Raw genomic sequence first — 23,168 nt, forward strand, 5'->3', positions numbered from 1 at the left:
CTAAAAAACAAATACAAGATCTATTTAGATTCAACAAAGTATTTGGAGCCGTGTACAGCCTTATTATGTAGGACATATTAGAGCTCATTCAGGGCTTCTTGGACCTTTAACTTTAAAAAATAATTTAGCAGATCTAGCCACACGTTTGGTTGGATTAACTCAACAAGAATTGGCTCAAAATTCTCATGCAATACATCATCAAAATAGCAAGAGCTTAAGAAAATAATTTAATATTACCAAAAAAGCTGCTAGACAAATTGTAAGATCATGTTCCTCTTGTCCTAAACATTTTAATGTACCTCATTATGGTGTCAATCCTAGAGGCTTGACTCCCAATCATTTGTAGCAAATGGACGTAACTCATGTCCCAAAATTTGGGAAATTAAAATATGTTCATGTAACAGTTGACACTTTTTCAAGATTTATCATGACAACTCCCTTAACAGGAAAAGCCACCAAACATGTTATGAGTCATTGCTTAAAGTGTTTTGCTGCAATTGGTATTCCTTCCATTAATATAAATCATAAAACGAGCATTCCATTATAATCCTCAAGGCAAAAAAATTATAAAACAAGCCCATGGATCTATTAAGAACCAATTGCAAAAAATAAAAAAGGGGGAGTCATATCCCCAAATATTAATCATGCTTTCTTTATTTTAAATTTTTTGAATGTGGATATACAAGGCCGTTCTGCGGCTAATAGATTGTGTAATACCAAAGATAATTATGCCCAAGTAAAATGGAAAGATCCAATTACTGAAATATGGCAGGGCCCTGACCCCGTATTAATATGGGGAAGAGGGCATGTTTGTGTTTTTCCACAGGACGCAGAGGGAGCCAGGTGGATCCCAGAGAGGCTGGTACAGTTTGCAGGAGTTGTTCCCCAGAAGGAGAATGTTCCCACTGCAGACAATCGTAAATTCTGCCCTCACTGAGATCAAAAAGCTGCATTGGACTTAAGCTCCTGATCTACTTTTGTTTCATTCTGCTCCTGGGAAAAGACAACATGAAGAGAAACCTCTTATACAATGGACTGGACTTGATTGTTCTGTTAATAAGGACAATTCTCAACAAAATCAGGAAGAATAAAAAAGAGGACTAACTGTGAAACTTTGGTCTGACTCTGGTTTTCAGCAGACCAAAACAAGCTTGCTTCAAAAAACTGTTGGGAGGCCCTGTAACTGCCTATGTAAATTCTCCTTTTGTTTTGTTGTTTAGAAATGTTAACAAGATTCAAACTTTAATGTTTCTTGACTTCAATGTAAGCTAACAAACTTTATTTGTAAACTTTCAAATGGTTCTGTTTGCTCGACAGCCTTTTACTATGGTTCCTCTAAATGTTTCTCAGACTTGGTAATTTACACAAGGAGTCACCTGCTAAGTCACTTTTATGGAGTGTTATTTTGGACTTGGCTTGTGAAAGGAGATGCACTCCTATTGATGACAACAAAACCTGCCTGAAGGCCTTTTAGTATGTCAAAGCTGAGCTGATCTGCATAAGATCATACCACAGTGTCTGCCCTAGCAGAGATTGGTAGTCAATGATGAGTAAGATTTCTCTGGGATATATTATGGGACATTATTTATCATTTATAAAATTCCTGTACAAATAAATATATATCTTTCGAGACAAACAACCTAAGACAGGCACAATCTTCTGCTCCATAACTCTTTAAGTTATGGCCAATTTTAAAAACATAAAAAAGGGCGACCTGTTGGGAGCTGTGCCTCTGGCAGCTGCTTTGATATTTAAATCTCAGCAGAGAGACTGCTTTTACCAGGCCTTCACTAAGCCAGGGAAGAATTTGCAAGTCCATCTCCTTTTGTTTGTGACAGCAGGTGGGATAGCTTGTGAAGTTCACACCTCTTCTTCAGGCTCCTCATGGAAATTAACCCATTGTTCTGAGATGTTTCTACTCTGGCTTAAAAGCTCTACAATAAAAAAAAGGCTGGCAGTTGCTGCTAGGTTGCAGCTAGAGGCTTGCGGCTTACTGCTAAGGCTGCTTGCTTAGCAGTAAGCAAGTAACAGTGGCTGTCGAGTCTGGACCTTCTTTAAAAAGCCTCCTGTGTGCCGTGTGGTTTTTTTTTTGTTTGTTTGTTTGTTTTCAATTTTAATCCTCACTCCCGACTCAAGAACCATTCGACTCTGCAAGTCAATCTGATCTATCCCCTTTATACTGTATAGTCATTCTGTCAGTTCTGCTCTTTTAGAGAACTCTGACTAAAATTTCCTGTTCTGCATCCCACTACAAGTAATAATACAGAAATGAAGTCCTCCATGCTATAGCATCACCATACTTCATAGTGGCTTATGTAATTGGACCACAAGTGTCACAAATGCAGTAACAGTCCTAAGAAGTGGCCCTGCCTGCTGGCCAGCACTGGTGGCCATATTCAACAATGAGGTCTATATAAAGTATAACATTCCTCTCAGGAGGCAAGCTATATTCTTTCCTGAGCCAAGTTACTTCCATATTACAAGATCAAGATGAGAAGTGTTCTTTCATGTTTTAAAACATAACTTACAACTCCACTTGGCCCACAAGATGTATATCAAGAAGGAAAATGCAGGATTTCAACAGCACTCATCATCCAAGTCGCTGCGGTGAAATGGAAATGTGATCCATTTGATGATATATCAGAGCTGAAGAGCCTCCTTCAGCTCAGTAAGGAACAGTCCAAGTAGACAAGGAAGCAGAGAACTGTTTGGGACTGGATATGAGTCAGAGCATAACAGACCTCAATGAACCATAGGGAAAACCTTTTTACTTTGTATGTGAAATAGCTTAGCTCCAGGAAGATGGTGTGTGGCTTCAGGTAACATTTAACTACATGCTGATCCTAGAATCTACCCAAGACCTCCAAGGATGAGTAAGTACCAAAGCAAGAAGGAGAGATTTAAAAAGAGAGAGAGAGAGGAAGAGAAAGAAAGGAAGGAAGGAAGGAAGGAGGGAGGGAGGGAGGGAGGGAGGGAGGGAGGGAAGGAAGGAAGGAAGGAAGGAAGGAAGGAAGGAAGGAAGGAAGAAAGGAAGGAAGGATCTATGATTCTGGGAGAATCATAGAAACTGAATTATAAACTGAATTAACAATTTATAAAAGTAGCATTCACAGTTCAATACAAATCTAAATGAAGCTGAGGGAAAACTGTCAAGGTTCTAAACAGTGTTGGGACAGATAATAAGAGACAAGGCTTCTGAAAACTGCTAAAATGCATAAGACATCCACACTTGGGAGTTTCAGGGCACACAGTGGTATTCTCAGGCTTCTTTAATTCAGCTTCAGTAAAAAGACAATGTAGATATTAATTTAAAAAATATATGAAAGCACATTATAAACAGTGTTATAGACTGTTTATTACAATTCATGGAAAGGACAAGACACTGAGTATGTGACAGGTTCCTTCTTAACACCAGGGTCTCGCTCTGTGGTCTGCACAGTGAACAGTCAGCGATGTGTTGGCTCCCCCGACTCACTGGGGACAATGTTCAGGCAGCCCTGCAACACACAGCACAATGGCCACCCTCAGCCATGTCTCTAATGCCAATATGGTTTTGCTTTGCTTGAGTAACCATGAGTTCCATAAGCATGGATTCAACCAACCCCAAATCAAAAGTATACAAAAAAAAAAAAGGCTTTTAAAGTCATGACAGTTGTATAAGTTTAAAAGCATGGTATGACAACTATCTGCATATTGTATGTGTTGTAAGCAATCTAAAGGTGATGTAAAGTAATCAGAAGTTTGTGTGCCTTGTATATAAACACTGTCCATTTATATAAGAGACTTGAGTACTTTTAGACTTTGGCATCTTTGAACCAATCGTCAAAGATACCTAGGAACAAATGATATAATGTCCTAGAATCTAGAGGATACTAAAGCAAAAACTTTTAATACATTTTTCTTATTTGCTTCAAGAAATGAAATTCTAATTGTATTCTACTCAGGAAACCAAGCCATAAGGATCTCAAAGTTAAGACTAACCCAGGCAATGTAATAAGACCCTGTTTCAAAAATGTTTTAAAAATAAAAGGGGATACAGGTATGTAGCTCATTGTTAGACTACTTATCAGGTATACACAACATCCTAACTTCCATTCCTGTACTACTAAAAATAACTCTTAAAGGCATATGCTTAATTTATATACAGAGATACAGATGAGTTTTGCTGCCTTTTTACTGCTGTACACTAAATCAAATTCAAGACAAATGAGGCTCACTGGCTCCTTCACCAACAGGTCCCATGGTAAGAATGTGTTCCATACAGTACAACGTTATTCCATCAGTGACACACGCCTCGGTATATGTCATTATGGGCTCAGAGTAAGGAGAGATGCCCAGTAAGACTTAACTGTATGCAGAAATAGACTGATTTGGTCAGTTCATATAGCTATCCCCTAGTTATGACAGAAAGTGTGGTCATAACAACAAACACTGTAAAATATTTTTATCACCGAAATCTTTTTTCAATCTTGAAAAACAATATAAATTAAAATATAAATATAAATCTTTTAATAAATTCCTCGAGAAATGATAGGTATAAGAAAAAAGAATTGATAGGTACAAAGCAAAACAATCCACTCATAGGATATTTTACTTGGTGAAATTATTTTCTAATCTTCTCAGGTGTGTTGCAACACACTTTTAATCCCAGCACTTAAGAGTCTGAGGCAGGAGGATCAGGAGTCCGGGGTCTTCCTTAGCTGTAGAGCAAGAGTAATAATACTACAGAAAGTCTCTTCAATTGATTTCCAATTTTAGAAGGGAACCTGCTTTTCTTGTGTAAGTGAGAGAGCAGTAGTTGGAATCAGAACGCAGAGGACTATCATGCATTGTTTGTGGAAGTTCCATTAGATGCTGACCTTTGAGGTAGGTCAAATGCTTTGTCACCAAAACAGGAACCAGCTTCAGTGCTAACAAGTCATTGCTTTGTGGATCAGAACAGAGTCTTGCCACCAAGAGCAAAGCAGCATCGTGAAGACTCTTCTTAGATAAGCCTTAAATAGAATCATATGGCTCTTAAACTATATGAAATCAATCTGTGTGTGTGTGCGTGTGTGTGTTTGTGTGTGTGTGTGTTCATCTGCCTGTCTCTGCCCTCTGTCTCCTCCTCTTTGTTTTTTTCTTCTCTCCTGACAAAGACTGACTATGTAGTGAGATGGCCTCAAACTCAAATTAAAGGTAATTCTTTAACCTCAGTCTCCTAAGTGTGAGCTACCCCGTGGCTGAAATTTCCTTTATGAGGCATTGCACAAAGAAAAGAAACTAGCCCATCAATGATGGTGCACGCCTTTAATCCAGCACTCAGGAGGTAGGGGCAGGTGGATCTCTGGGTTCAAGGCCAGCTCGGTCTACAGAGCAAGTTCAAGGACAGCCAGAGCTACACAGAAAAACCCTGTCTCAAACAAAACAAAACAAAACAAAACAAAACAAAACAAAACAAAACAAAAAAACAAACCAAAAACCAAAAATAAAAAAAGAAAGGGCTGTTTCCATTAGAAAATGTTTTTCTTTTGGTACATATACAGGCATTGGGAGGGGATGTAAATACATATGCACACACTCCTGTTTCTTAAAACCCAAACTCTTGCTCATACTATACTAATGTTCTCCCCTAAGCAACAGCCCCAGCCACAACAGTTCACATTTTTTACAACAGGTTTTTTTACCCCTCTTCTGAAGAGTCTACAGAAGAAATTTCTCTGTTGTCTGAGAAACGCAGGACACAGCTTCTCTTTTTTATGTGGTGACAAATCTTCCTTATCTGCATTTTCATTGATATCGTTGAAACATCCAGACTCAATCATCTGTATGCACAGAAGACAGGATAGAGCAGCTTTGGAGACACCATCAGTTCATTGATCACCCAGCACTATTAGCTCTCACCTAATACCTGACCTCCGTGTGGGGCACCATATCTCCCAAACCTCCACAGGCTCCAAGTTCCTGGATTCCTGGTTTCTGACCTCTTCTTGAAAAAAAGTGGCCTCTACTCCTTGTTCTTTACCAAAAAGCTAATTCCACTGGAGCCAAGCTGCCAGCTAGCCCTACTTAGAGAGCAGTACTCCAGGATGGCAGGCAAATCCCAAGCTTGCCTTTTGCCCACCTCCTGGAACTAGGACCAAAGTAGCTATCATGCTTCTAGCAACTGTTGATAAGGTCTTGGTTTACCCATAATCTAGTCCTCATGATTCAGTCTTTTGCATAAATTTACTCTGCAGGCAGGCAGGCAGACAGACAGACAGACAGACAGACACATACACACACACCATCAAAACTAGTATAAACCTACTCTGCTAGAAAGAGTAGTACCTCATTCTGCCAGGGGATGGTGACACACCCTGTAGCAAATTGGGCATAGAAGGCTTCATCATTGCTGTCCAGGCTGACTCCTTTCACCACAGAGAACTGCCCAATATCCAAGATATCCTTACAATAAATTGCCTGTGGCTGGGCACCAAGAACAAAGAAAGGCATCAGCCTATGAGACAACGTGAATAACTCTTTTGTTTTCTTGTCTGGTTATGTTTTTGTTTTTGTTTTTTGAGAGAGGGATACATAGCCTAGGCTATCGTTGAACTCACAATCTGGCTGCCTTGACCACCCCCAGCTACTACATCTAGCTTATAAAGATGCTTTATTTTTAATTTTCAGCTGCTGGGGACTGGACATGGGACCTGCACATGTTGGGCAAGAACTCTACTGCTTAATTACATTCCTGATCCAAAGCAACTCTAGGCTCCCTTAATTACACAGACCAAGTCCACACATATTCCTCCCCACCTCCTTTATTGCCAAGGTCTTCTCTTCAAACCAATTTTCTAACTTATAACATATTCTGTGAAAGGAAGTTCCTGTGTTACTTTCCTCATGAAATTTTTAGTGTCACAGATCCTGTTCTGTCTCTGTTCTAGCCTTCTCCCAAAAGATGTTTATATAGCCCTCATAAGGGTCTCTTTCTTCCTGCAGGGGGAAAAAAAACCTTGCAAAGACTGAAATTATAGGGTGGTATGGGTTACTTCTGTTGGGAGACACAGAGAGAACTGTGAACAGCTATGGAGACTACTGGCTGGAGGATCCACTAGTCATAATTTTACCTTACTTCTGGCACTAAGCATCTTACCTGCAAAGTACCTCCTTAGCATTTGGGTAAAAAGTGGAAGCAACCTTCTCACTAGCAATTTCTCCAGGGCACAGGCCTAAAGCCTCTTACCTTGGCACTGCTGTCCTCAGGAGCAAGAGGTCAGATAAACATACAGGGCTCTGAAGGCCCAGGCCTCCATTCCTGCAGAGCTTTGCTTGACATTCTGGGGCTAAGGAGAACACTAAGCATAGAACTCTTTAACTAAGGGGTCTTTATCTGTTGCTGCAAAATACACCAACAATACTGAGGAGCCATTGCACTGTTTGCCAGGTTGACCAAATGATGTGTATCATAATCACAGTAATAATGTGCAGGTCCTTAGTCAGCACTGTTCCTATTCTCATCTATCCCACAAAGTGAAGGATAGAATGACTGGCAAGCCCTCTTTTGGGACAGTCTAGACCAAAAGTCCAGACCTATAGAGCTCTACAAGGAGAGTCTTAATTCTGCAAGCAGAATGTCCAGAATGTCCAGAATTGCCTCCAAATGGGGTATTCTGTTTAAACCAAGGACATAGACAGGTCTAGGATGGCCCCTGTCCAAGGCTGTTTCCCCTCCCTCCTGAGAGACCACCTGGCCTGTCTGTCTTCCCTGATTTTCAACCAAGCAGCCCCATCTCCAGACCTGACAGCCATATGAGGTCATGTATGCCTCACTGTCAGGCAACACTTTCCCAGAACACCAGTCAGTTTTGTCTTCCTGATTGTCTCTCCGTGCAGAAGCACTCCCTTGTCTACCTTTCTTCCCTTTTGCCTTCACACCTAGATCTGCACTGGAGATAGTGGATATGCCCTGAACATGTCATGCAGAAATTAGTTCCAAGAAAGCAGCTACCACTATAACAAATATTATGGATATTAAGCAAGTTCTAAATATTTAGGATATATATCAAGTTCTAAAGAAGCCTTATAAATTAAGAAAACCTTAATTGTAGATCTATGTTAATTCCTTCCAACAATGAAAACTCACCTTCCCATTTTTAGAATGTGTCTATAGCAAACTGCTAAGTGTAGAGTCCAGGCTTTCTTCATTCAATTATCCTTTTATCAGTAGTTCACCTATTATGTACTATATTTATTATATACACTTATTATGTACTATATTATGTACCAGGCACTGGTACATATTAAGTGCCATGCCCTGACCTTTTGGAGGCATGACATTTTTGATCCAAAAAGCAACACTCATAAGGAAGCACACATACTGACAGCTCCAGTCCCAGTAGCTTGTGAAAAGTAGAGAGGGATGCACATTCTAGACTAAAGCAGCTTGCATGCATTTAGTGTAAATAATGAGCATAGGCATGGAGGTGAACCCAGCACTAAGATCAGAACAGGAACACTGGCACACTCAGGGCATGGCAAGGCCAGGGGTGGTGGCACACACCTTTAATCCCAGCACTTGAGAGGCAGAGGCAGGTGGATCTTTGTGAGTTTGAGGCCCAGCATGCTTCAAAAGGCAAGTTCAGGACAGCTGGGGTAGTTATACAGAGAAACACTGTCTCAGGAAAAAGGTGGGGGGCATGCCTAGGAGGTCTGAAATGACATTGAGAATTGGGAAAGGACAGGAGTTTTTCTACCCCAGCAGTGACAGACTGGGCACCCCAGGCCTGGAAGTCAGAGAGCTACTAAGAAGGTCTTCCTGAGGCTGTAGGAGTGGTGGGATATAGGCAGAAGCAGCAGAAATAGCAGACTTCATATAGCAGAACCCACCTGCTGGCTGTTATCAAGTGTGCTTTGACATAAAGACTGTTATAAGGATGCTCTTAGGGGCCTGGCTACTCTGGGCAGCATACTTACATCAGGATAGAAAGGGGGCTCTAACATATTTGCTTCCAGCCTGTTGAAGTTAATGTCCTTGAACACTGGGTGCTGCTTTACAGCAGCAGCTCCATCACTCTGACAGCCTAGCCGTTTACTTGGATCCTTGACGAGTAACTACACAAGAGAGAAACAATCAACTGATGCTATTAGAATACAAATGTAAACTCAAAACTCTCCTCTTTACCAACCAAAGTAGCCAGGCGGTGGTGGTGCATGTCTTTAATCCTAGCACTCAGGAGGCAGAGGCAGGCAGGTCTCTGTGAGGTTTAAGGCCAGCTTGGTATACGAAATTCCAGGACAGGCAGGATTACCCTGTCTTGAAAAACAAACAAAACAAAAAACAACCATAACCAAAGAAGTAAGAGTGGCAGAAAGGATATATATCCAAATAAATAGTCATTATAGTTTCCAAGTTATCAACCAAACTGTACAACTTCAGACTTAACTAAGTAGATTATGGTTTCACAAAGAGTTAAGACTCAAGTCTTGCTATGAGCGCTCAAGAGATGGAGGCTTGAAGAGCTGTGCCTCATAGTGAACCCTTTAATCTCAGCACTTGGGCAGAGGCAGGTGAGTTAAAAATTGAGCAAGCCACCTTCTAGAAACTGTATATATGTAACTCCTATCTATCTCGCTCCTGTCTCTAACATCCTCTGTAATTTCCCCCTCTTTAGTTTTACTTATATATTTGTGTGAGTGTGGGTACATGACACAGTGAATATGTGCAGGTGGGTCAAGGGACAATTTTCTAGAGCAGGAGTCCATTCTTGCCTTCCATCTTGTTGAGGCAGGGTCTCTCATTTCTGCTGCTGTGTTGTGTATTCCAGCCTAGCTGGCCTCACAAAATTCCAGATGATTCTCCTATCTCTGCCACACACTGTAACCACAGGAGTACAGGGATGTATGGTGCCATCACATCTGGCTTTTGACATAGACTCTGGAGATAAAACTCAGGTTATCAGGCTTATGTGACAAGTGTTTATCTCCTGGGGCACTGATTTTGGGTCTGATAGCCTAGGCTGATCTTGAGATCCTCATATGCATATCTGCACCTTCAGGGTGCTAGAGTTATAGCAATGTCCCACTACACACCCAACAATCTCTTTCCAAAGTATTCTTTGTTTGTTTGAGCCAGGGTCTCACTATATACTTCTGGTTATCCAGGAAGTTACTTTGTAGACCCAGCTGGCCATGAACTCACAGAGATCTGCCTACCTCTACCTCCCAAGTGCTAGGATTAAAGGCATGTGCCAACACCGCTCTGCCAAAAGTATTCTTTACATATTTATAACTCTCATAAAGTCAAATAAGCCTTCCGCCACAATTACTATCAATCAAAAAAGATTGGGTCAAGTTCTTGTCCCTCTGCACAACCTCCTCTCTGCTCTTGGGCAAGTTACCCTTGTGTTCTAAGATGTGTTCCTTTAACCCATTCAAGTGGGAAACAACTCATTGTTTAAGAGCCAGCTGTTGAGCATGATTGTTGATTTTAGCTGTTAAATGAACACAATCTAGAACCACCTGGAAAAGGAGTCTCTTGCTTTTGTTTTGCTTTCAAAACAGGGTTTCTCTTGTAGACCAGGCTGGCCTCAATATCAGAGATCAGCCTGCCTCTGCATCCCAAGTGCTGGGATTAAAGGCATGCACCACCACACCCAGCTAGCAAAGAGAATTGTCCAGATTAGGTTTACTTGTGGGCATTCTTTTTTTTAAAACTTTCATATATTACATCCAAAAAAAAAAAAAAGAAGAAGAATCATGCTTCCCAGGGACATCAACCAAATATAGCATACAAAGTATAATAAGACTATGCACAAACCCTCATATTAAGGCTGAATGAGGCAACCAAGTAGGAGAAAAAGGGTCCCAAGTGCAGGACTTGTGGGCATTCTTGTGAGAGGTTTTCTTAATTTGAGTTAATTGAGATAGGATGACCCACCCTTAATGTGGGCTGCACCATTTCATGACCTGGGTCCTGGATTGAATGGAGGTGAGCAGATGAGAACTGGTATGCATGCATTAATTCATTAGTCTTAGCTGTTGAAGGCAGATGTGATTAGACTAGCTGCTTCAAGTTCCTGTTGCCTTGACTTCCCTGTGATGATGGAGTATAACCTGCAGTTGTGAGCCAAATAAATCGTTTCTCCCTTCAGTTCTTTTTATCGAGGTGTTTTGTCACAGCAACAGGGAACAAACTAAGATAAATGTGTATCAACAATTTACTGTCATTATTTGATTTTATCCACCCCCCCCAGCATCTTGTCTCACCTGCATCTTATAGACAAACTTGCTGAGGCTTAGAGAGGTAAGATATGGGTTCCTGAAACAAGGCCAACTGGAAGCCTACTTACAATAGCCTACTTACAATAGCTGTCCTTCGCTCCGACTCTATGTCTTCCCCAGTGCCTCTAGCATAACAAGATTATCATCCTTCAAACCTCTGACTTCCTTGAGTTTATAGTACCCAAATTCTGCCTGTTAGACATTCTTATGGATACAGGCCTTAGATTAAACTGTGAGATCCTTGAGAGCAGGTTCCAGCTCTGCTGTCACAGTGTAGTTCTGTCAGTGACCCAGGTACAGCAAGTACTCAGTCAATATTTACAAAGCCAAATGTAAAAACACTTGATCAAAACACTGAAATGTTGTCAGCTCCAAGCTGAGTAGACTAGCTGGGAGAAAAGCCAGAAGGCTCCCACGGCTCAGTGACAAACTTTTAACACCCATCACTTTGTACGTGGAAACAAAATGGAGCCCCAAATAATTATTCCCTAGACAATGTTAACTCACAAAAAGTTACCAGTATACTCCAGTAATAGGCACAATTGTTGGCCTTTCTCACACCTATATCCCCCTTTATCTCCTACACTGCTAGACCACTTTCTCTCTGGGGCACAAGCTAGGTTCCTTAAGACCAGCATGGCCTCATCAACTCCTTTCCAAACAGTTTCTTATCTGTGTATCCCTCCAACTATTCTTTTCTAAGCCTGGTCTGGAGGAGCCTCAATTCCAACAACCCATGACTCACATCTGGGATATAATCACCTACTGTCTTTTCCTTCCTTGCCTTTCCCTGTATCACTTTAGTTTAACAACTTAAGACTGTAAGGTCCAGCACTCAAGTCCTCTTTGCACATACCCAGCTTCCCTGCCTGCCTCCCTCTTGCTTCATCATACCTGCCTGAGCCAACTGCAGAGCTGGACAAAGACAGCTCTCTGCTGTCTCTGGGCCCATGTACCTGCACAGAGCAGGGCAGGAACAAAACACCAATGGGTTATGGCCAGCATCTCCATATGCACACACTTGATGCCAATAAAGAACCCTTGTGTGCTCCCCAGATCTTCAAGTTCATCTTCCCTATGTTGCTTCATATTTTATCTCCCCCATAACTCCATTTCCCTCTCTACCCTTGCACCATGATGCTGAGGGCATGAGAACACGGAAGTCCCGCAACAACAAATCTGCTACCTGCACTGCCTCCAAACTATGAGAAGGAACATCTTCCCCTGTGCACTAGTGCCTGTCTTCGCCCTATCCAAGGCTTTTGGTCCAGCAAGTCTACCTCTCCACACAAGTGCTCATGTTTCCTCCTATTCAGTGTTGCTGCTCAGACTATCAGTTGGGATTCAGCCTTGACCCCTTTTCTCTGCATTAGCAAATCCTACAAGGTCCATCTTGAATCTGAATACTTCTCACATCTGCTCTTCTACTGATGCTATCCAAGCCATACATTCACATTTCTTCTAGCTCTTTGACCCCTAAATCCTACCAACTATGGTGTCTTATCAGGCCCCATGTTTTTGGTTCCATTAGAATATGCATTGTTCTACAGCAGCCAGCACATTGGTCAACTTTGTACTGTATACTATTAGTGCCTACTGTAACATGATGAAAATACTGGAAGAGCCAGAACTTCTGTTTAATCACCGCTGTATTCCCAGTGCCTGGAACATTGATCATGCTCAGTGAATCCTTGATGAAATTAAAATTTTTAAAGATGCCTCAAAGGACAGTCATTAAAAGAAAAAAATAAAAGCCTATAGGTACCGTTTAATGTGTAGATAGCCAGCAGTTGGTGGACTATGGGTTAGGACTTGCTCTCTGACATTGTGACACATGGATGGTGAAGGCCCTAATACAATAATCAAATCTGTAAGGTCTGTGTCAGCTTGGCCCAACTATGCCTTCCAGTGTCTGTCATGATTTAAAGAAAAAGAAATTGGCAGACACTATCATCCCTTTTCAAAATATATTAGAAATTAGTTTTATATTGAATTTCATTATAAAATGAGTTAATGAACAAGACTCAGCAGCTGTTTTCTGAAAACACAGTAATTTGGCACTATTCTTCCTTTCAATACCACCACTACAGAAACAGTCATTAATTTTCCTCTGTTTTGTTCTAGTTGACCAGTCATTTCTCAAGTTTGGGCTGAGAAATTTGAACAGCTTTTATTGTTTGCCTAAAATGAAATTCTAGGCAAGAGTACCAGGAAGAAGGTAGGTTACTGAGAGGCCTGGTTGAGATCACTGGTACCTGGGACTTGCTGTTAGACCAGGGCTTTTAAGCTGGGAAGTGGGTGGCTGTCCTGCTTCTGAAGGATGCCTACCTACTTGACTACTGCCCTCTACACCATCAAAAGAGCCAGAAGTGAGTTAATTCTTTCCCTGCCTCTGGAACTTGACCCACCATGCTGCAGATGGACTTGGCATCCTCTGAAAACGTCTTAGAGTACTCCTCAGTCTCATTCTTCACTCTTCTTTCCAGTTCCTCCCGGGTGACTTTCTCTTTATATTTTTTGAATGGAGAATGACCTGCAATCATTTCATATATCACACAGCCAAGTCCCCACCAATCAGGACTAAATGTATACTTTTCATTATTGATGATTTCTGGAGCTACATAACAAATACAGGAAAATTTTAATTAAATTTTGGTTTTAAAAATTCTTATAATTAATTCCAAGTAATACATTAAGTTAACATGATATAAGAACTTAAATACATGCTAAGTTAAAAAAATAATCACAGCCGGGCAGTGATGGCACATGCTTCTAATCCCAGGAGAGGCAGGCAGGTATCTGTGAATTCAAGGCCAGAGTGGTCTACAGAGCTAGTTCCAGGACATCTAAGGTCACCCATACACACAAAGCCCTGGCTTTGACCCCCCCCCCCACTCCACAAAATAAAAACATCACAAAAAGCCAAAGATCATATGATTATATTTATATGAAATACGTAAAATATACAAATTCAGAGACTGAACATAAATTCATGGTTGAAAGACCTGGGAGTAGAAATGAATAGGGAGTAATGAGTAGGAGTAGTTGATATCAGCTCATTAAATCTGAAGTGAGGAAATTAGACAGAGTAACAGTAATGAGCAATGATGGATACACAACTTTGTAAAGGGACCAATATCCACTGAATTATATACTTCAAAGAGTTGGGTTCTTTGATATGTAAAGGATAACTGAGGCTGTGTCTGTGTATCTATACTGGATAAACTTGCTTGCTGCAGGATGTGTAATATGGTGAAATGGTATGGAGAGAAAGCTTGCCTCCTGGGGGTACTCCCTCCACTGGAATGTTCCTATGGGTGCCTCAAGTGTCATCTGTTCCCAAGTCAGAAGAAACCAGAAAAACCTCAAGGCGGGGGATGTCAGGATCTAAAAGACCCACTGTGCCCTTTATTTTTGGAATATTCTGAACATGATTAATTTCCCAGGGATCAGGTGGGTAAGGCTTGTATGTCCACAATGCATGGGATACTAGCTGCATAAGGAGACTTGTGGCCTTGCTTGACTCTGCCCTCACACAACCACATAAACTTAAAACTCTCTATGGGTACTGCTCCTTATTTTAGAAAGAGGGCTGCAGAAGCCTGGTGATGGTGACACATGTATTCAATCCCAGTACTAGGGAGGCAGAGGCAGGTGGATCTCTGAGTTTGAGGCCAACCTGGTCTACAGAGTGAGTTCCAGGACAGCAGGGGCTAAGCAGAGAGACTCTTGTCTCAACAAACAAACAAACAAACAAACAAAGCAAGATAAAAAAGAAGAAAGGAACAAAGGAAGGAAAGAAAAAAAGAAAGAAAGAGGGCTCCTTTCTTTCTTAGGAAAGAAAGACCCTATAGATCAGTGGTTCTCAACCTGTGGGTGGTGACCCTTAGCAAGATTGAACTACCCTTTCAGTGGTCACCTAGAACCATCAGAAAAGATAAATCTTTACATTGTGACTCTTAAGAGTAGCAAAATTACAGTTATAAAGTAGGAACAGAAATAATTATCGTTGGGGTCACCCCAGCATGTATTAAAGGACTGTAGCATTAGGAAGGTTGAGAACCACTGCTCTAGACCTTCAACATTTACTAAGACACTGGGTGAAATTTTAACACTTGCATAACATTTTAAAGTAATGGTGTTTATGTGAGGAAGCAACTATTCTTTAGGGAAGTCACACCAGCTGTCATTATAACTCATGGGCTAAGCACTCATGGGCTCACATGTTGCTACACAGATAACTCAGGTATTGGAATATTTTTCTAGCCTCTGTTTCCCCAGTTATTTTGTAAACTAGATTTCATTAATTTTTTAATATAAGAGATTTATTGTATGGAGATAAGAGAGGGGAGAAAAGGAGACATGGTAGGAACCCCCAGGAGTGAAACCAAAGCAGAGAGAGTACAAGAGAAGAGAGAGAGGAGAGAAGGGGGAAAAAAACCAAAGCAGAGAAAGCAGAGAGGGGGAGCACCTGCACACAAGTTCCTTAATTTTTATAACTGAAAAACTACATATGTTTATAGTTGCAATTGTAGTTTTTACTTATGGTCCATATTCCTCTGTTAAAATGTAGCTATATTATTAGCTGCTTTATAAAGATGTCTCTTCCTGATAAGCTAGGGTCAAATGGAAAAAGAAGAGGACCTCCCCTATCAGTGGACTTGGAGAGGGGCATGGGAAGAGCTGTGGGAGCGAGGGTAGGATTGGGAGGGAATAAGGGAAGGGGCTACAGCTGGGATACAAAATAAATAAACTGTAATTAATATATTAAAAAAAGATGTCTCTTAACTCTGTCCCCCCAAGCCCAATTCCCCAGCCTTATCTTTGCAGTCTTTCCATGGCCCCCATCCCCGCTCTTATCTCCTGTGGATGAAAGAGGAGGCAGGGAGGAACTAGGAGGAGCAGGGGGAGGGGAACCTGTATTCAACTGTATTCAGATTATATTGTATAGGGAAAGAAACAAGATGTGGTAGCACAGCCTTTAACCCTAGCGCTCTGGAGGCAGAGGCAGGTGGATCTCTGAATTGGAGGCCAGCCTGGTCTATGGGAGGTATGGGGAGATGTCTATTAAAGGTGTGGTAGCGCACACCTTGATCCCATATACCACCATGCCCAGCTTCCCCCGGGGGGAAAAACAAACAACAGCAACAACAAAAACTTGTTTTTTTCAAATTAAATTTACACCTACTCATTGTTTTCAGTCCAAAAGAATGTGACTGTTATGTTGTATATAAAGTATCACAGTGATATTTAGCTTTATTAAATGCTATTTCAGGGGCTGGCAATATGGCTCAATGGATAAAAGTGCTTCCATAAAGTCTGACTACTTGAGTTTTATGAAAGAAGAGAACTGACTCACTTGATTTGTCCTCTGACTTCCCCATGTGCTCCCTGGCATGCTCATATGTACACATACATATACAAAATAATAAATAAATGTAATACAAATACTTCAAAATGTGTTTTAATATACAATATTGTTATGGTTTAATAAGGTTCATACTATTAAAGTAAATTAGAAGCTAATTTTCTCCTTAGGTTCTGAAGCACTGGGACACTTAGCAGGATAGAATAAGATGGTTCTCAACCTGTGGGTCATGAGCCCTTACCAAGGTTGAACTACTCCTCACAGTGGTCACCTAGGACTATTGGAGAAGAGGTAGGGAGGAACTGGGAAGAGCAGGTGGAGGGGAACTTGTATTCAACTGTATCAGATTATATTGTGTAAGAAAAGTCATCTTTCACTTACCCATGTAGCCAACAGTACCTACTCTTCCTCGAATCATCTCCCCTTCTGGGACTTCCAGAGCTAGACCAAGATCTGAAATTCGGATGTGTCCTGTACATGTTCATACACAATGTACAGATCATGATGAGAAATAACATTTTAGTAATAATTATAACTGGGAGGCAAAGTCCATCTAAAAAGTATTGATGAGGGCTAGGGGTACAGCTCAGTAATAGAACACTTGCCTAGAATATACAAGGCTCTATATTCCATCCTCAGTAATACAAAACACACAAAAAAGTATTAAAAAAAGCAGTATCTAAAACCTTTACATGTGTGGTGAAATTTCATAAAGCTCACTGAGTTTCACTAACATTAAGAAATTACATTTATACTTGAAGAAGCCCTTTAACAGCAGATAACTACCAGATTGAAAACAGAGGTACCATATTTATTATTTCCTTTTAACAACCAATATACAAATGTTTTGTGTATAGGAGGGTATAAAATGTTTGCTAAATTCCTATGAAAGTAACAAGTTACAGAAAATGTTCTTTCAAGGACACCTGTCAAAGGACTTAGATTCACCCTAATAACAGACCTAGTACACTCCTCAATGTCCTACAATATAATGTGTCTTCTCCCTTTCTCCCTCTTTTAAAGAAACTTCCATGCCAACTCTAAATAGCAGTGCAGCAAATCCCTGCACAAATCACAGGCTTAAAGTTGGATGCTGCAGACACACCTAGCCAAGTTACTTCTTAAGCATTCCATAAAATGAAATTTCCAGTACCTTTCCTCTTCATGGAGTTAGTACATAAGTTAGGTAACAGGCAGAAAACAGTGGCAGGAGGAGACCCTTCAGTACTCAGCCACACGGGCCTATTCTTTGTATCAATAACTCCAGCTCTCTCTCATGTTCTCTATTATACAGGAAGATACTCTTATCCTTTTATGTACTAAGAATACTAGAGAGAAACTCCCTCTCAATATTACTAACCTAGTTAGTGTAAACATAACCAGCATCCTAGTAATAGGACACCAAGGTTAGAGGCATCCATGATGCTGACAAGATGACTACAGGGCCAGTCCTCATCTACCACCACACGGCCCCCACAACAGCATTCTAACAGGTGACATATGAAAAGGGGACAGAACAGAGGGCAAATATGGGTCAACAGAAAAAAAACCAAGAGGGCAAATACTTACTTTAAGTTTATTTTCACCTATTTCAAAACATCCATCATTAACATATGGCATCTCTGCTTTTATGCAAATACAGGTGACTGCTATACAGTAGCAAATACAGGTCATCTGCTTTGTTTTGTTTTTAAACAACACATCCCAGATTTTCACTTAGTGTTTACTCAGCTCGGGCTAGTGGCAGCTGCTCCAGTCACAAGGGGCCGGCAGCGGCAGGGTAGGTGGTTAGTGGGGTACAGTGCTCCCGGGTGTTTGCAATGAATTTACCCCTCAATCCTAAGCCTTTTCTCGATGGGCTGACAGGAAAGCCAGTGATGGGGAATGGAATACAAGGGGTACCTGGTCTCTGTAGATGGCTACATGAACATGCAGCTTGCAAATACAGAAGAATACATAGATGGGGCTTTGTCTGGACATCTGCATGAAGTTCTAATAAGGTGTAATAACATTCTTTATATCAGAGGCGTGGAAGAGGAAGATGTGGAAATGAGAGAAGAGCATCTTTGGGGGGATTTTTTAATATATATATGTCTTTCTATACAAAAAAGATTTGGGTTTAAAAAAAAAAAAACATCCCAAAGAGTTTCTTTTAGTTATTGTTTCTAGTCTGCATTATTAACTGGCTATGTCCACATTAGCTTTCCAGTATATGTGTCCCTCTGACAAGTCTACACAAAAGCATGAAAGGCTCTCTTCACTTACCATGATCATCAAGGAGGATATTCTCTGGCTTTAGGTCTCTATAAGGAAAGAAACAACAGAAAGTCAGTGCTATAGTTCCTGAGCACTGAGAAGAAAAAGCCACAGATATCATGATGGCAAAAAGCATTAGGTAGAAGGGCAGAAAGTAAAACCACCCTCTGTGAACAATCCAAGTTATTAGATACAACTATAGGCAGCTCAAGAATTCTACAAAAATTCTGCACTGCTAGTCACGATGAGGTATGCCTATGAAAAAAAATTCACCCCAGCAAGCACTATTCATATGTTGAATATAAAATGACTTCATATTTGAGAACAATCCAGCTACCCTAAGTACCTCTGTCAATCTGTGGACACATCACTAGAACATATGAAAAAAAGTCTGAAGCCATCAGTGCAAGACAATACCCTAGAAATAATGCTACAGCAGCAAGATGAGACAGAGGAACAATACAAGAAAACCCCAGAGGTACAAAGTGAGCACCTGCCATCAACAGGCAGCTGGTCTCTGTTAAGGTGCCATCTGCTCAAGAGACTCATAGTGGATTTCACTGCTGTCAGGGCAGAAGGGCCAGGGGAGAGAGTATATAGGAAAACCATGTGGCCTGGCAGGAGCTCCCGGCAGGGGCTATTTTCCAGTGGGCACATATTCATTCATTCTCTACGTACAAGAATAGTGAGGATTTTTATTTTGTTTTTCCTTCCATCCATTTGGTAATTAAAAACCCTATTAAACACTACCAAAAACTAAACTATTCTTGACATGGAAAATTCCATGGATTTTCTATCCTTTCCAGTCAAGCCCCCATCTCAGATGTCTCAGAGGACTCCATTCAAACCTCTCTAACTCAAATGTGGCCTGCCATCACGATGGCCCTAGTTATGATGAAAAATTTCAGCCTACCCCAAGTCCTACTAACTAAGATGTACATTTCTGCCTGGTCCTTGGTGATCTACAGATCATTTAAGTATAAGAAGCTAGCCCTGTGCCTGGCTCTCTATACAATCAGCTTTATGAGCAACTGAAAATATTTCTGACAGGAGAAATACTGTAGGTATTTCACAAAATAACTGTACTGGTTCGTTTTCACCAACTAGACACCAGTCACCTGGAGAGAGGGAGCCTCAATTGAGGATTGCCCCTGTCAGATTAGCTGTGCCATGTCTATAACGTAACTTCTTTTAAATTTAATTTTAGGTTTTTAAGACAGGGTTTCTCTATGTAGTCCTGGCTGTCCTGGAATGTACTCTGTAGATCAGGCTGGCCTCGAACTCAAAAAGATTTGCTTGTCTCTACCTCCCAAATTCTGAGATTAAAGCCATACATCAATACTGCCCTAATATAAGGTATCTTCTTAATTAATAATTGATGTAGGAGGACCCAGCCCACTATGGGTGGTGCTAGCCCTGAAAGGTAGGCTTGGGTTATATAAACATGTTAGCTGAGCAAGCAAGGAAAAGTGAGCCAGTAAACGTTTCTCTACAGTCTCTGTTTCAGCTCCTGCTTTCAAGTTCCTGTTCAGTTCCTGCCCTGACTTCTGTCAATGATGGACTGTAACATGGAAGTGTAAGCCAAATCTTTTCCTTCCCTGAGGTATTCATCAGAGGATTTTATTACAATGACAGAAGCTAAACCAGAACAATAATTGTTGCAATAATACATGCTGAAAACTAGGCAAAATCTGAAATCTAAAATGCCCTCTGACATACCATGATCCATACTCTAGATAAGGAATGACCAACACAAAGTAGTAACATTAGCCAACTGTCACTGAATACCCACTCTATGTCATGACTGTGATCCATATATGCTCTATCTCTAGCCATTTTCACAAAGATTCTCCAGAGTAAGTACAGACAAGGCAATATACTTGAGGCGTTACAAAATTAAGTGGCAACATACTAGACACATACTAGGAGATGAGCTATGATATTGGAAATGTTTTAAGTAAACACTAGGTTATTAGACCACTAAGAGCTGTTTCTCAAACCTTTCCTCATAAACTTTATTTTTCTAGGCTTTTGATGAAAATAAATAGTTTTTCAAACTGCCCACGAGATTGGGTACAACATATTATAGCAAAGAGAACACTGGACACATCAAGAGAAGATATGCTATGCCCTTGTTGGTAGTTAGGCCATTCTAGCCCCTCAACTGTAAAGGGTTTACTGGATGCACTCTCTTGGCTCCTTTTGGGTTGAATAGTGATGACCTAATCATAATCCTAAAATAGGAAGATAGACTGTCTGGCATAGCTATGAATTAAAAATAAGAAATAACATTGTTGTTTATTTTTTACAACTGAAACTACAGGCTCATGAATAACATATATGTAATTGTTGAACTCTCATGAGTGTTATCATCATATACCACACTAGCTTACTTTCTTAAAATGTATTTATTATCTATACAGTGTTCTGCCTACATATAACAACATGCAAGAGGGCACCAAATGGTTTTGAGCCACCATGTGGTTGCTGGAAATTGAATTCAGGACCTTTGGAAGAGCAGCCAGTGCTCTTAACCTATGAGCCAGCTCTCCAGCCCACACCAGCTTACTTTTATGGCTTTGTACTCCTGTTACTGGAACCTTATTTTCCAACCTGTTACTAGTCTTGTCTGATCATGAGATAGCATATCAGAGAGAATGCTTTGCAGTAGCATTGATTACCTGTTAATACTTCATGTTAGATCTACCTGCCATCGTAGGATAGCCTTTTACATGGTTTTCTGTTTGTCATTGATACCTTAGGAAAATAAGTCATCAGCCTTTCCTGGGGAATAAGACTAAGCATGGGTAGAAAAGGGCCATGCTTAAGAGGAATGATGATCTGCTGCACCCACAGTGTGAACAATGCTGGGCTCACTTCAGAATGACACTAAGAGAAGAGCATGAGGCAGACACATGCATTCTGGCTTAACTGGAACTTTAATGTAGCCTCAATATTTAGACCAGGATCTTAAAAACTAGCTGTACTCCAATTTCAAGCCATCAATGCAGGGGATGCTATTCTAAGATAGATGCAGTTGAACATAGAGCAAGACTGCTGTCACCTGCCAGCAAGACCCAAACAAGTTAACCTTAAGAAGCCCTCGCTGCAATCTGTCTTAGGGAGAACGTGTTGACACTACTGCAAAGAGCTCTTTGTATCAAGGAGCAGGCTCAGATCAGTGGGAGTTTGACCCTAGTAGCCCAAGGAGCACTGCATAGGTAGTACCATCCCAAGAAGACACAACTCACATATACTATGACACTTACTCTTAAGCAAAATAATAAGATCTCTGCCCAACTATCCAAATATGAGCCACAGACAGGTATCTTACCCAATGAGTTCTAACAATCTCCTTTTCAAATACTATGAGAGAGCTCTTCACTCCTACTACATGCTCCTTTCCAGAAGTTCATCTGCTTCCTCTTTTGTGGATGTCAATAGATCTTTACTTTGCTTATGCTATTACCAGAAAATTATTCTATTGCCCACATAACCAGTCTTCTAGATACCAACATGCACACGGAAGAGCTGTGCTCCTGGCTGGGTTAAGAGAGGAAAGGAGGACAAAGAGGCACTAACTGGCTAATTGCCATGAGGAGTTCTTTAAAATTTATTTTTTATTTCTATTTATGATTTATGCATATACATGTGTGTCTATATCCTGAAGCCATGGGCATTTGTGAACTGCCTGATGTAGGTACTGGGATCTGAACTGAGGCCTTCTGTAAAAGCAGCAAGCAATCATAACTGCTTAGCCATTGCTGCAGCCCCCACTGCCATGAGTGCTAAGTGATCTTGATTTAAGAAACTTGGATTCAGTGAACTTTAAAGCAAGTTGGTGTTAGTCAGAGTCCATTTCCCAAAATGCTGAGTTGCCTTTGAAAGCAACTCAAGAAACGGGTTTGGGCTGGAGAGATGTTCAGAGGTTAAGAGGAGTGACTGGTCTTCCACTGGTCCTGAGTTTAATTCCCAGTAAACACATGGTGGCTCACAACCATTTAATGTGATCTAATGCCCTTTTCTGGAGTGACGTGTACATGCAGACAGAGCACTGTACACAAATAAATAAATCAAGAAGAAGAAGAAGAGGAAGAGGAGGAGGAGGAGGAGGAGGAGGAGGAGGATAATAAATCAAGAAGAAGAAGAAGAAGAGGAGGAGGAGGAGGAGGATAATAAATAAATCAAGAAGAAGAAGAAGAAGAGGAGGAGGAGGAGGAGGAGGATAATAAATAAATCAAGAAGAAGAAGAGGAGGAGGAGGAGGAGGAGGAGGAGGAGGAGGAGGAGGAGGAGGA

General features: G+C 40.9%; 1 protein-coding gene and 1 pseudogene across 20 annotated transcripts in view; one reads left to right on the forward strand and one right to left on the reverse strand.

Annotated features, from left to right (window-relative positions):
- Positions 1-3,330: 3,330 nt before the first annotated feature.
- The window catches only part of Grk4 (G protein-coupled receptor kinase 4), a 64,760-nt gene continuing 44,922 nt past the window's right edge, over positions 3,331-23,168 (reverse strand). For 12 of the 20 annotated variants that reach the window (XM_021643682.2, XM_060365464.1, XM_060365471.1 and 9 more), the window contains 6 exons: positions 18,881-18,918; positions 16,997-17,086; positions 13,656-13,864; positions 8,941-9,078; positions 6,310-6,447; positions 3,331-5,804 (listed from right to left, as the gene is read on the reverse strand). In XM_021643682.2, coding sequence (XP_021499357.1) covers positions 5,589-5,804; positions 6,310-6,447; positions 8,941-9,078; positions 13,656-13,864; positions 16,997-17,086; positions 18,881-18,918 — 829 coding nt within the window. In that variant the 3' untranslated portion in view covers positions 3,331-5,588. Of the gene's footprint in view, positions 5,805-6,309; positions 6,448-8,940; positions 9,079-13,655; positions 13,865-16,996; positions 17,087-18,880; positions 18,919-23,168 lie in introns of those variants that run through there. The other 8 variants (XM_021643675.2, XM_021643676.2, XM_060365470.1 and 5 more) reach the window with 8 other exon arrangements.
- Positions 17,182-18,841, forward strand: LOC110552411 (small nuclear ribonucleoprotein F-like; annotated as a pseudogene).

The sequence above is a fragment of the Meriones unguiculatus genome, chromosome 12, assembly GCF_030254825.1.
Source record: "Meriones unguiculatus strain TT.TT164.6M chromosome 12, Bangor_MerUng_6.1, whole genome shotgun sequence".
In the NCBI taxonomy this organism is placed as follows: domain Eukaryota; kingdom Metazoa; phylum Chordata; class Mammalia; order Rodentia; family Muridae; genus Meriones; species Meriones unguiculatus.